Here is a 13,975-nt window from a genome sequence, read left to right as displayed (position 1 = left end):
CCCATATATTAATTTAAAGATAGGCGCATAGAGACTAGTTTTATAGTTTATGGCTACTTGCAGCTTGGATCCCTCCTGCATGATCTCCTTAATGGTGCCCTTTTTTAGTCTTGCGCCTCCAGCCGGAGAGAGCCCCGCCCCCTGACCAGTCAGTACTGCTGCATCCGGGTTGGTGCTGACGGCGCAGGAAGCGGCTGCAGCAGCTGAGAGCAGGGGCGGGTCACTAGGAGGAGGGAGGCCGGAACCGGGGAGGACAAAGGCAGATCGATACTGCGCAACCCCGCCCAGGCTCAGCAGGGGACGCTGCTGCTTTCGTGTGATCTGGGGGCCCGAGCTGAGCCACTGCTGCGCCACTGCTGCTTCCCCGGGTCCTCCTGTCCTTTCCCTGCTTCCTCCTGAGCCCAGCCTGCGGTGAGGGGGGAGTTTCTCCAGCGGGAACCAGCCCCGGGCTCTGCCGACCCCAGCCCCTGTGCCGGAGACTCCAGGTGAGAGAGGCCTCGGGGACAGCGCTGGGAGCGGCAGGAAGGTGAGTCTCTAGCTCTGGGGCACTCGGAGCTCGCAAGCGGGGATCTTCTTCTCGGTAACTGTTAGTGCCCTTGCGGGCAGGGTCGGAGCTGGGTTAGCCTCAGCGAAGCTGCTTCCCTGGCTCTGCACCTAGCTCCTGTCCGGGTCTGCAGGGCCATTAAAGTGGGGAGGATCGGGGCGGGGAAAGAGAGTGGGCCCCAGTGGGTTTGGAAGGGAGGAAAATAAGCCAGCGATAGGGGGACGGGAGAGAGAGGACGCAATGGAATGAACTGAGCTCTTCTCCGCAGGCGGGAAGTGCCCGGGGAGAACAGCAGGTGATGGGGGAAGGGCTCCTCTGTTCTCTCCCCCGCCCTTATCAAGTATGGCTGTAACCTCCATGCAGATCCCCCTGCTCTCGAACGACTAGGGTGACTAGATGTCCCGATTTTATAGGGACAGTCCCAATATTCAGGGCTTTGTCTTGTATAGGCTCTTATTACCCCCCATCCCGTCATGATTTTTCACACTGGCTATCTGGTCACCCTATGCATGACTGATCCTTTAGCAGGGGTGAAAGTGCCTCCAGACTTACCGGTAAGGGCTGGGGCCAACTCTGGCCCCTGGCAGGGGCTTGGGTGGAAGGGGTGGGGCTGGGGGTCAGCATCCCCCAGCTAGCCCTTCCAGGCTGCCTGACCCGCATGGCCCAGGGCTCTAGTTGCAATTTAAAGGGGCCGTGGTAGCGGCGTCCAGAGCCCTGGGCCCTTTTAAATCACCGGCCCTGGGGAAGCTGCTCCCTTTGTCCCCCCCCACACCCATCGGTGGCCAAGGGGGGGGCAAAAGGGGGAGGGACATTAAAGTGCTGCCGGGTACTTTGCCGTGGCAGCACTTTAATGTTGCTGCCCACCCCCCATTGGTACGGTACAGACCCTACCAGCAGGGCTGCCAATGGGGGAGGCAAAAGGGGCAGAGACATTAAAACACTGCCGCGGCAGCACTTTTAATATGGGCTGCATATGGGCAGGTGCAGGTTCTTACCAGAACGCCGTACTGAGCCCGTACCGTCTCACTTTCACCCCTGCCCTTTAGCCAATGTTGCCCCATTTTCTCTCTCCTCCTCAAATGTCAGTTTAAATTCTCACCTGAGTTGAGCTGTTTTTCCACCCATTTTATCTGCGGCACTTTGCCCTCACTTAGGTGGAAAATTGTTGCCCTGAGTCATTCCCCAAATGGGAAGGGGGTTGGTGAGTAGTGGTGGGGAAAGCCTGAGACACGCTGCCTCTGGGGTGGGGAGAGGGTGGCCAGTTTTTGCCATTAACAGGGCATGGAAGGGACACAGCAATGGAAGGCCGGAGCAAGTTTCTCCAATGGAGTATCTGCTCTGAGCTGCTGCCCCTCCCCGCTATCCACCCAATGCACTTCTCACCTTCCCCTATCTCTGTCCCCCTCCCCAGGGCCAGGGAGTCTGCCTGCTCCACACCCATCTCCAAAGCAACTTTGCAAAGGGTCCTGCTGCCTAGGTGAATGGTGGTGAGAAACCACTACTTTTTCTGTGGTTATTGAACATCCATACACAGTCCTCTCAAACTTTCCCTCTAATTATTAAATATCCCCCAGAGCTTGGTGCTTTCCTCTCCTATTATCAGATATTTAGTTTTTAACCCTTTTTCTCCCCAATTCTCAAAGACTAAGATAAAAGTACCCTAAACTCTGCCCCATTTTCTCTCTCATTACACTGCTCTACAGCCAAAATGCTTCTGAAATAAATGTAATCAAACTTTACTAATTCTGGGTCACTGAGAACGAAAATGATGCTTAAAATTGTTGATTGGCTCTAGTTTTCAAGATACGCTATTGGGTCAGTATATACGACCCTTAACTTGGGAATGGCGGAGGATAAGTGAGTTATAAAAGGAAGGGATCTCAATTTAAACCAGAAATTACTAAAATACATCTTTGACTGCATCTATGAATAAATCTGACTGGGTTTTAGGCAAAACAATGAATGATGCAATCTGAAGCTGGTATTGGGTCATACACGATATGAATTGCATCATGTTATTCCTAGAAGTCATGGATGATGCAATCATAACGAAGCTTACATCACTCTGCTGAACAAATTGCCCTATATCCGCTCCAGAAATCATACAGTGTCGTACTCTTATTTGTCAGTGTTTGATTTTTGCAAAGGGACACATTTCTGTTTAGCCAAAGTGAGCAGAGATGCCTCGTACTTGTGTGAACAGTGCAGATAACTTCTGCTATGTTTGTGGTGAAGTGACTTTTGCATCACAAAAGCACAGTATCACCACTATGGTTAAGAAAGCCTATCACCTTTATTTTGGCTGCAAAATTGGAGATCAGGACAAGAGGTGGGCCCCACATATATGCTGCAACACTTGTGCAACAGATCTTTGCCAGTGGTTGAACAGGAAAAGGAAATCTATACCTTTTGCAGTGCCAATGATTTGGAGAGAGCTAACAGATCATACCAGCAATTGTTACTTCTGCATGGTGCCTCCAGTTGGGAAAGGTGTGTCAAAGAAGAAAAAGTGGACTGTGCATTATCCAAACATTCCATCAGCTATATGCCCAGTACCCCACAGAGAAGGACTGCCGGTTCCTGATGCACCAGAATCATTCTCCCTTGAGTCAGACAGGGAAGAGGATGAAACTTCTGGTCCTGAACCATCAATGTCACAGGACCCACATTTTCTCCCATCCTCCTCCTCTGAACCACACCTCATAACACAAGGTGAACTGAATGACCTTGTCAGGGATTTGGAACTACCCAAGAGTAAGGCAGAGCTGTTGGGCTCCAGACTGCAGCAGTGGAATCTCCTGGCAGGTGATGTTAGGGTTTCCATGTTCCATGACCGTCAAAAGGATCTTGTCCCATTCTTCTTCATGGAAGGTGATCTTGTAGCCTGCAACAACATCGATGGTGTGATGGCAGCCCTCAACATCGTTCACGATCCAGATGAGTGGAGACTGTTCATTGATTCATCGAAGACGAGTCTTAAAGCTGTTTTACTACATAATGGCAATGTTTTGCTATCAATTCCAGTTGGTCATGCAGTCCATATGAAGGAAACCTATGACAACATGAAACAACTTTTGAGGTGCATAAACTATGACCAACATCAGTGGCAGTTTTGTGGCGATTTGAGGTTGTTGCTCTCTTGCTTGGTCTGCAGACTGGATACACAAAGTACTGCTGTTTTCTCTGTGAATGGGATAGTCATGCAAGAGATTCCCACTACATCGAGAAAGATTGGCCACTCCGACAGTCATTGGAGCCTGGGAGGAAAAGTGTTCAGCATCCACCACTTGTTGAATCAAGGAAGATTTTGTTACCACCCTTACACATCAAGCTGGGTCTGATGAAGAACTTTGTCAAGGCCATTGACAAAACACAAGCAGCTTTCAAGTACCTCGGTGGAAAATGTCCAAGGTTAAGTGAAGCTAAGATAAAGGAAGGTGTCTTTGTTGGTCCTCAGATTCGTGAACAACTTCGAGATGATGCATTTGACCATGCTCTGTGTGGCAAGGAAAAGATGGCATGGAAAGCCTTCCAGTTAGTGGCAATAAATTTTCTCAGAAACAACAAGGCAGACAACTACAGGTTGTTGGTGGAAAATCTCCTCAAGGCATACAAAAGCCTTGGTTGCAACATGTCACTAAAGATACCTTTTTTGCATTCTCATCTAGCTTTTTTTTTTTTTTCCACCGAACTGCGGAGTAGTGAGCGACAAGCACGGCGAGCGATTTCACCAGGACATTGCAACAATGGAGAAACGCTATCAGGGCAAATGGAGCCCATCAATGCTTGCAGACTATTGCTGGACAGTGACAAGAGATGCTCCATTTAATGAATACAAGAGACAAGCCAAGAAGCGCCGAGTAGACACTGAATAGTCCTAAACTATGTACATAATAGTTCTTTGCCTTTTTGTTTCATAATAAATTTTATTTATATAACCCTTTCACTGATTTTTAAAGTGTTATATAAACAGCACAGGTGAAATATTATCATGTAAAGCAACCATAAACACATGAAAAGACCTAGGTTTACAATTTATGATTAAAACTCTACTATCTACACAATATACATAGACATAAAATGTAAAAACTTAAATATCTTAGAAACAGTAGCCAATCAGTTGTTTTAATTGTCATATTTGAATTCAGCACATCAAAATACATAATAAATAGCACATTTTATCTCTGAAGCAGATGACTTCTCAAAAATTATAGACCAGTGTTATCTATTACTAATGTATTATGTTCTGAGATTATCCTGTCTCTAATTACAAAGTGTTAACATAAAATCTGTTTTTGCTCTTTCCTTTCACTCTTGATTATTGATATAAAATCCCTGGAACTGTTTCCCCTTTTCTCTCTTTATCAAATATTGATAAGAAATTCACTCAGATTTTACCTCTTTACCTATTATCAACTATAGATATAAATACTTCACATCCTCCCTACTTTCCTTTCTAACTTATGAAGATTGATCCAAAATTCCTCAGAGTTCCACCCTTTTCTCTTTAATTACTGAAAACTGATATCGAATCTCAGTCAGCTATTTCCACTAATTATCAATGAGGCTACGATTTAGTCACAGGTATTTTTAGTAAAAGTCATGGACAGGTCATGGGCAATACACAAAAATTCACGGGCCTTTGACCTGTCCATGACTTTTACTAAAAATACCCATGACTAAATCTTAAGGGGGTCGCTGCTACGGGGTGTGTGTGGAGGGGTGCTGGGGTTGCTGCTGGGGGATGGTTGCCCCAGAGGGCTGTTGCTGGCGGGGGCCAGGGCCAGCCATAACAACAACTGCCAGTGGCCGCCGGCAGCAGCTGCCCTGGGCACCGCTGCCGGAGGCCACCTGGGGAAGCAGCTACTCCAGCCGCCTGGAGACTGCCTCTGGAGGCTGCTGGCAGCGAATGCACTGGCCACCCAGGCACCGCTGCTGGGAGGCTGCCCAGGGAAGTGGCTACTCCAGCTGCCTGGGGACCGCTGCTCAGGCAGTCTTTGCGGCCAGCCGCACTGGCCACTTCTCGGGCGGTCCTCAGGGCTAGAGCCTGAGCAGTGGCTGGCTGTGGGGCCGCTGGAGCAGCTGGCTGCAGAGCTGCTTCACTAGCAGCTGGTGTAGCTGTCCCCAGAGCCAGCTGCTTGAGCTGACTAACTCTATGACCAGAAGTATCTCCATCCCCCATGTGGGATTGCTTCCCCCAGCTCTGAGGTGCAGCATCTCTGGGGTTGGTCAGTGGCCGTTATTTTCCAGGGACAGGCCAGGAAATGTCTTAAATATGTTGGCTCCTCCATGCCTTCCTTCTGTTAAGGAAGTATCACACAGTGCTCCCAGCTGCCTGTGTGAATGGCCGTCGGGCGGGAGGTGGTAACTTTCTATCCATTTACCAAACACTAATGTGAAATCACCACAGATTTTGCTTTTCTTCCTCCGTCAAAACTGCAAGAACTTCTGGTTTTGGATGGAAACTGTTGTTCAGAGCCCTTCTCTCAGATGTGGGGAGGGAGGAAGGTGTGAAAGGGGTTACCCGGTGTCACAGCTACTCGCTGTGCTGCACTGCCCAACCCATTTGCATTGTCTCTTCCAATATACACACGGGCTGTTCCTTTTTCCCCATGTACATCTTGAAACTTTATATTCCCAGCACTGCAGAATATAGTACAGGCATGTGCCAGGAGGAACCTTCCACCCAGCCCACTCTATTACACCCCACTCTCACTGAGCTTCCTGGTACATCCTGTCCCTCCCAATTATATAGTCTTCCCCATATTGTGCTAATCACCTCGTTAGCCAATGATCTCACTATAACCGGTTAATTGTCTCTGGTTAAGCCAGTAATTTTCTTTTGTGAGGCAATTATCTGAGAGACCAGGGTGTTATAGCTAGCCCTCCGCAGGCCCCATGCAGTGATCTGCCTAAAAGGGGTCTGGCCTCCTCCCTTCTGAGCTTTGCTCCTGGTCTCATTGAGACCAATATTAATCTGGAGTCATGGCAAGGAAGCACAAGGAGTGACTCCAGATTAAAATAGGGGCAAATGAGATCCACATCCTCCCTGTGGGGAGGTGATTCCATAAGCTGCTCTCACCAGAGAGCTCTGGTTTTTGATAAAGAAGAAAAGGCTGCTCCATAAGCAAGTTAAAGAAGTATGGGCTGGATGAATGGACTATAAGGTGGATAGGAAGCTGGCTAGACCATTGGGCTCAACAGGTAGTGATCAATGGCTCCATGTCTAGTTGACCACCGGTATCAAGCGGAGTGCCCCAAGGGTTGGTCCTGGGGCCGTTCTTGTTTAATATCTTCATTAATAATCTGGAGGATGGCATGGATTGCACCCTCAGCAAGTTTGCAGATGACACTAAACTGGGAGGAGTGGTAGATCTGCTGGAGGGTAGGGATAGGATACAGAGAGACTTAGACACATTAGAGGATTGGGCCAAAAGAAATCTAATGTTGTCCTTGTTGAACAAGTGCGGAGTCCTGCACTTAGGACAGAAGAATCCCATGCACTGCTACAGACTAGGGTCCGAGTGGCTAGGCAGCAGTTCAGCAGAAAAGGACCTAGGGGTTACAGTGGACGAAAAGCTGGATATGAGTCATAGAATATCAGGGTTGGAAGGGACCTCAGGAGGTCATCTAGTTCAACCCCCTGCTCAAAGCAGGACCAATCCCCAGACAGATTTTTACCCCAGTTCCCCATATGGCCCCCTCAAGGATTGAACTCACAACTCTGGAGTTAGCAGGCCAATGCTCAAACCACTGAGCTATCCCTCCCTCCTCAGTAGTGTGCCCTTGTTGCCAAGAAGGCTAACGGCATTTTGGGCTGTATAAGTAGGAGCATTGCCAGCAGATCGAGGGACATGATCATTCCCCTCTATTCGGCATTGGTGAGGCCTCATCTGGAGTACTGTGTCCAGTTTTGGGCCCCACACTTCAAGGAAGATGTGGAAAAATTGGGAAGAGTCCAGCGGAGGGCAACAAAAATGATTAGGGGGCTGGAGCACATGAGTTACGAGGAGAGGCTGAGGGAACTGGGATTATTTAGTCTCCAGAAGAGAAGAATGAGGGGGGATTTGATAGCTGCTTTCAACTACCTGAAAGGGGGTTCCAAAGAGGATGGCTCTAGACTGTTCTCAGTGGTAGCAGATGACAGAACAAAGAGTAATGGTCTCAAGTTGCAATGGGGGAGGTTTAGGTTGGATATTAGGAAAAACTTTTTCACTAGGAGGGTGGTGAAGCACTGAAATGGGTTACCTTTAGGGAGGTGGTGGAATCTCCTTCCTTAGAGGTTTTTAAGGCCTGGCTTGACAAAGCCCTGGCTGGGATGACTTAGTTGGGGATTGGTTCTGCTTTGAGCAGGGGGTTGCACTAGATGACCTCCTGAGGTCCCTTCCAACCCTGATATTCTATGATACTATCTAGCCAGTTATTACCCAATTTTTCCTTCCTAAAAGTAGTACTTTGCATGGGGCTTTACTGAAATTCATGTTGTTGATTTCAAACAAATTCTCTAGTTTGTAAAGGTCATTTTGAATTCTAATCCCATCCTCTGAATTGCTTGCAACCCCCTCCCAGCTTGGTGTCATCCACAAATTTTATAATCATACTCGCCACTCCTTTATCTAAGTCTTTAATGAAAATATTGAATAGTGACACACAGGACAGATGCCTGTGGGACCCACTAGATATGACCTTCTAATTTGGCAGCAAACCATTGATAATAACTCTTTGAATACAGTCTTTCAATTAGTTATGCACCCACCTTATAGTAATTTCACATTTTCCTGGTTTTCTTCTGAGAATGTTACATGAGACTGTCAAAAGTCACCCGTGCATGGCAGAGTCTAGAACATTTGTCTACATGGAAAGAGCCTGGGGGGATTGAGGGGAACTTGATGTGAAATTGGCTAAAGGCAGTTCTGGAATCTCCCTAGCTGCCCTTCTTTCCCTGACAGGCTGCAGAATAACATCCACGTTTTCCTCCAGATCGTCTCATCCTCCCATGGAACACGGAAAAGAAATGGCTGCTGACGAGCCAGTCCAGGTAGGGATTTTCAGGGAGATACGGGAGGAAGAGGGACAGTAAATATTTAGGAGGTGGGAACTTCTTGGGGGTTTGGTCTAGAAAGGAACAGGAACAAGGTGTGACAAACCTGCTGGGATTAGTTTACCTTGGGCCTATATTCTAGAAACAGACCCATGGGGGCCAGAGATGGAAATTACCTCTTTTGTGGAACAGGAAACAACCCCCCTGGACAGGGCTGGGAAAACTTACCAGATTTCCAGTGCTGGAGCATGAACCTACCAGCCATAGGCTGTTAGGAGATACGAAGTTGGCACCCACCAGTGAGGCTAAGAGGAGATGCCCCATCCCCTCATATCCAGCTGCGGGAAATGGGGAGGATGTTGGGATTCGTACCATGAGGCTGTCCTTAGAGCCCCCAGCAGGATCCATCTCCTGTATGCTCTGGCTAGTAGGTGTGTGATAGACTCATAGACTTTAAGGTCAGAAGGGACCATTATGATCATCTGGTCTGACCCCCTGCATGCTGCAGGCCACATGACCCTTCCCTGGACTCTGCCATTGAAGTCCCCAATCCTGTGTTTTAGTAACCTCAATCGGCAGAGACCCTCCTGCTAGTGATCCCTGCCCCATGCTGCGGAGGAAGGCGAAAAACCTCCAGAGGCTCAGCCAATCTACCCTGGAGGAAAATTCCTTCCCGACCCCAAATATGGCGATCAGTACTACCCCGAGCATGTAGGCAAGAGTCTCTAGCCTGGCCCTTGTTGGCCATTATGCTATTGGAGATATCCCATCTCCTAGAACTGGAAGGGACCTTGAAAGGTCATCGAGTCCAGCCCCCTGCCTTACTTAGCAGGACCAAGTACTGATTTTGCCCCAGATCCCCAAGTGGCCCCCTCAAGGATTGAACTCACAACCCTGGGTTTAGCAGGCCAATGCTCAAACCACTGAGCTATCCCTCCCCCTGGTATTTACGTACCATTTCTTGGTTTTCCTTGGCTACTATGTTTTACCATTAAACCATTCCCTCCATAAACTTATCTAACTTAATCTTAAAACCAGACAGGTCCGTCGCCCCCACCGTTTCCCTCGGAAGGCCGTTCCAATATTTCACCCCTCTGACGGTCAGAAACCTTCGTCTAATTTCAAGCCTGAACTTCCCCACGGCCAGTTTATATCCATTCGTTCTCGTGTCCACATTAGTACTAAGCTGGAATAATTCCTCTCCCTCCCTTGTATTTATCCCTCTGATATATTTAAAGATAGCAATCATATCCCCCCTCAGCCTTCCTTTTGTCAGACTAAACAACCCAAGCTCCTCTAATCTCTTTTCATACGACAGGTTTTCCATTCCTCTGATCATCCTAGTCGCCCTTCTTTGCACCCGTTCCAATTTGAGTTCATCTTTTTTAAACATGGGAGACCAGAACTGCACACAGTACTCCAAATGAGGTCTCACCAGCGCCTTATATAACGGAAGACCCTGCCCCCTCTGTCTGCTGGGAGGAACAAGGGGCTCTCTCTTTCTCTCCTCACCCTGATACCTCCTGGGGGTGGGACTACAGTGACTGTACCTCCCAGAGCTTCCATTTTCCTGGCCCTGCTCCCCCCCTCACCCCCCCGTGACTAGGGGGCTGTCTCTGGGGCAGCAGGTACTGAGTGGGGGGTTCTTGCTCTTTCAGGGGCTGGTGACCTTCGAGGAGGTGGCTGTGTATTTCACCAAGGAGGAGTGGGCTCTGCTGGACCCTGCTCAGAGAGCCCTCTACAGAGACGTCATGCAGGAGAATTATGAGAACGTGACGTCGATGGGTAAGGATTCCTGTCCCCTTGGTTATTAGAAGGGGAAATGAAGAGTTACCCCTACAATGCAACCTCAGCTCTGCTCTGTTTCAGCAACGTGCCAGTACCGGTAACACACATGCTAACGCTCTGCCCTCCCAGCTACAGAACACTTCGGGAACAGAGCACATGACAGGATAGCACAAAGTCTAACATCTTCTCTTTGCTAAGGGAAAACTTGGGTTCATTTTCATTGTAGCAGACAGAAGCTACCTACCCCGGGCTACAGTTAAACACGGAGCCTACTGCGCACAAAGCATCTCAGACTAGCAAAATGTTACCACCCCTTTGCCCTTGCACTCAGGATTCCTTCTGAGTCATTGCCTTCACTTACTCCTCACTAAGCCCTGATGACAGTTAACATGTATGGTACCAGACTGCTGACAATCACCATGGCAAGAACATAGCTTGTGTGCCTTTACTGACACAACCTACAATAGTCAGCACTGAAATGAGGCAAACTTGGTATGTCAAGAGTCACATGCACCTCTCTTCATATCAGTCACAGCCCTGCCAAGGGGTCCAACTAATCCCTCTTTTAATTACAGCTACAGCTGAAACAGTGCACACAGCTGGAATGCATGCAGATAAATACTGGTGTTCAACTCTGTGGAGCACAACACAGATATGTTCTCCCAGTCCTTCCTTGTATCTATTGTAGATTGATAGATTTTGGGGGGGAGGGATAGCTCAGTGGTTTGAGAATTGGCCTACTAAACCCAGGGGTGTGAGTTCAATCCTTGAGGGGGCCACTTAGGGATCTGGGGCAAAATCAGTACTTGGTCCTGCTAGTGAAGGCAGGGGGCTGGATGGACTTGATGACCTTTTGAGGGAGATAGGTATATCTCTCTCTCTCTCTTTCATATATATAGACAGGAGGGTCCTTATTAGGTCATCTAGTCTCACCTCCTGTGTAACACAGACCACAGAATTTCATCCAGTTGCTATTGTATTGCTGAATACCTTGTGTTTGATTAAATCATCTTCCTGAAAGGCAGCCAGTCTTGGTCTGAAGACTTCAAGAGACAAAGGGTCCTCTACTTCCCTCTGTAGTTTATTAAGATTTGTACCACCTTTCCTGAACTATTCTCAGTGGCTATTGAAGCTCTAGGCCAGGAGTCCCCAACGCGGTGCCCGCGGGCGCTATGGTGCCCGCCTACTGGCTACCGAAAAAGTAGCTGCTGAGAAGCGGCAATGTCAAGAAGTGCTACTGACGAAATGCCATCAACGGCGGCAACGCCTCTTGACGTTGCCACTTGACGGTGGCATTTCGGCGGCTGCTTAACCGACGGCCATGGTCCTCGGCGTCTAGTCGTCCAGCGCCCGCCCCACATAAACGGTTGGGGGACCACTGCTTTAGGCTTAGGGGTGGGGCAGAGTTAAAGTTGCATTACAGGGGTGACGTGGTTTTCAGAGGTTTAAGTTTAGCCACCATCCACATTCTGGAAGGGCATGAGACAGCACTGAACAACCTTAACTTTGCATTCATGTAGTTTATGGGCTTTTAATTTCCTTGATTTATTTTAATGGATTTTTTTTTGCCACTATAACTGTGTCTACACAGAGCTTTTGTTGCCATAGCTATGTTGGCTGGGGATGTGATTTTTTTTTTTTTTTTCCTCCCCCCCCCTCCCATAACCAACAGAACTATGCTGGCAAATCTTTTACATGCAGACCAGGCCAAATTTGGCATGTGGATTTTAGTGCACTTTGAAATATTGTTCTTAACCCAGAAATGTTGGTATCAGGGCAGAACCCAAGAAAGATGTGCAATACATGTCTTCAAAATATCCCTGGTAGGGCTCATACTCAAATGCATGGGTGTAGCTTATTTTCAGTGGCCACAGCATGCCCCCTCTAGCCAAACAATTATTGTGACAGCTGATTGTTGGAAACACTCTGGCTCTTAACAGAGCCTTAGTCTTGGTGTCCATGTGCATTTCAGTCTCTTCGACTTTACAGTTTGGCTCATGCTGATCTAAAATTCCAAACTCTAGTTATTAAACTTTTTCAATACTGCTTGCCCAAAGAGGCAGTGCTAGCTGAGATAAAGACCAAGTGCCTGAGATCAGTTGGGGGACAATGAGAACCGCAGTTTGAGCCCCATGTGGGTGCAAGGAAATGTTATAAGAGCATGGTGAGTTTGTAAAAAGCTGCTTTTGGGGGTAGGGGTGTATCTCAGGAACTTCTTGATCAAATAACCCCACATTTGTGTGTGGTTGCTGCTGGAGCGCAAGTACTGTTCTTGGAGCTTCAGTGTTAGCTGCAGTAGCAGACAGTGCAGCATGTTCATTCAGCAGAACTCTATCTTATTCATAAGACCACAGGCTCTGTTCAGTGGTGAAGGAACTACAGGAACACTAACCTATGTATGCCTGTGACAATTGTACTAGCTCAGTCAGTGCGCCAGGACACTGCCCCCTAGGCTGGCCAAAGGTGCCCCTCCTATGAACTTCTCCTTTTATACATTGATAGAAACAGTTACGTATCACATTCCTGACATGGTTAGTTACCAGACCTACACCTGGTACCTGCTAGTTGGAACCAAACATCCTCATCCATTATCCTGTCATCCCATCCTTATCTTACAAGGGGGTTGGTGTGTCCTTGCACCATCTCTCAAGAATGTGTTTATGTGGTTACTTGGGAACTCGGGGTGTTCTTCTACCATCCTCTCTGGTCAGGAATGTGCTTGCTTGGTCAGCCAATACCTAATGTTATTTTGCCAAGGCCAGGCCTGCTCTGGTTCCCAGCCTTTGGTTCACTGTTTGTAATTGAGGTAGGCCTTACTGGAGCATAACTAACTCTTCCCTTCTCCGTCATAAGCAACACAATTCTAGACAATCTGAGTAGGCATGTGCAGTTTAGAGCAAACAGAAAGAAATGTTGAACCTTAACTATAGCAGAGCTGGCACGTTACTATAATAACTTCCCAAGTGTGTTGAGCCTGTGACAGTCAGGTGGGCTCATCTGTTGAAAGAGACAATGCGAAGTTCCTATTTAGGAGTCCTTGGGAGGAGATAAGGCAGAGAGCAGTGGGAGAGGAGACGATAGGGAGCTGGTGCAGGGAGGGTGAGAGTAGTAGGAGGAAGTGAGGGGTTTGGGGAGGATTAGAGAGAATCAAGGAGGGTTGGGTGAGGAAAAGGGGAGACTGGGAATGCAGTTCCTGGGAAGTGGTCATGGGGTGGGCTGGGGGAATGGGAGTTTTGGAATTAGGAAAAGGGGTGGAGCTGTGGTGCTGTTGGTGGGGCACGATTGGATAGGCAGTCCAGGTTATGGAGAGCTGGGGGAACTCTGGGGTAGTTGGAACAGGAAATGGTTGGGAAATGGTTGCTCTAGTGAGCGGGGAGGGTCTGGTGGGAAAGGAACGACGGGAAGGTTTCATGGAAAGATTTGGTGCAGTCTCCAATGACCTATTGTGATGCTTTGGCATTCCACCCACATCAGGGAGGGTTGTCACTGCCTGCCCTGTAACCCTGGGTGTCTGCTGTGCTGCTTTGGCTCAGAGCCCTGCTACAAGCAGCATGCTTACAGTGCAACAGCTTCACTCTGGCTTCCACCAGCCTGGGTTACTC

At 48.3% G+C, this 13,975-nt stretch overlaps 1 protein-coding gene across 3 annotated transcripts in view; it reads left to right on the top strand.

The window, feature by feature from the left end:
* Positions 1 to 231: 231 nt before the first annotated feature.
* LOC128840104 (zinc finger protein 773-like) overlaps positions 232 to 13,975 on the top strand; it is a 47,274-nt gene continuing 33,530 nt past the window's right edge. For 2 of the 3 annotated variants that reach the window (XM_054033631.1, XM_054033629.1), the window contains exons 1-3: positions 232 to 526; positions 8,525 to 8,582; positions 10,244 to 10,370. In XM_054033631.1, the coding sequence (XP_053889606.1) occupies positions 8,541 to 8,582; positions 10,244 to 10,370 (169 nt within the window). In that variant the 5' untranslated portion in view covers positions 232 to 526; positions 8,525 to 8,540. Of the gene's footprint in view, positions 527 to 8,493; positions 8,583 to 10,243; positions 10,371 to 13,975 lie in introns of all 3 variants that reach the window. The other variant, XM_054033630.1, reaches the window with a different exon arrangement.

The sequence above is a fragment of the Malaclemys terrapin genome, chromosome 7 (assembly GCF_027887155.1).
Source record: "Malaclemys terrapin pileata isolate rMalTer1 chromosome 7, rMalTer1.hap1, whole genome shotgun sequence".
Classification (NCBI taxonomy): Eukaryota; Metazoa; Chordata; order Testudines; family Emydidae; genus Malaclemys; species Malaclemys terrapin.
Note: the sequence above shows the minus strand (reverse complement) of the source record. Positions and strands in the feature narration are given on the sequence as shown.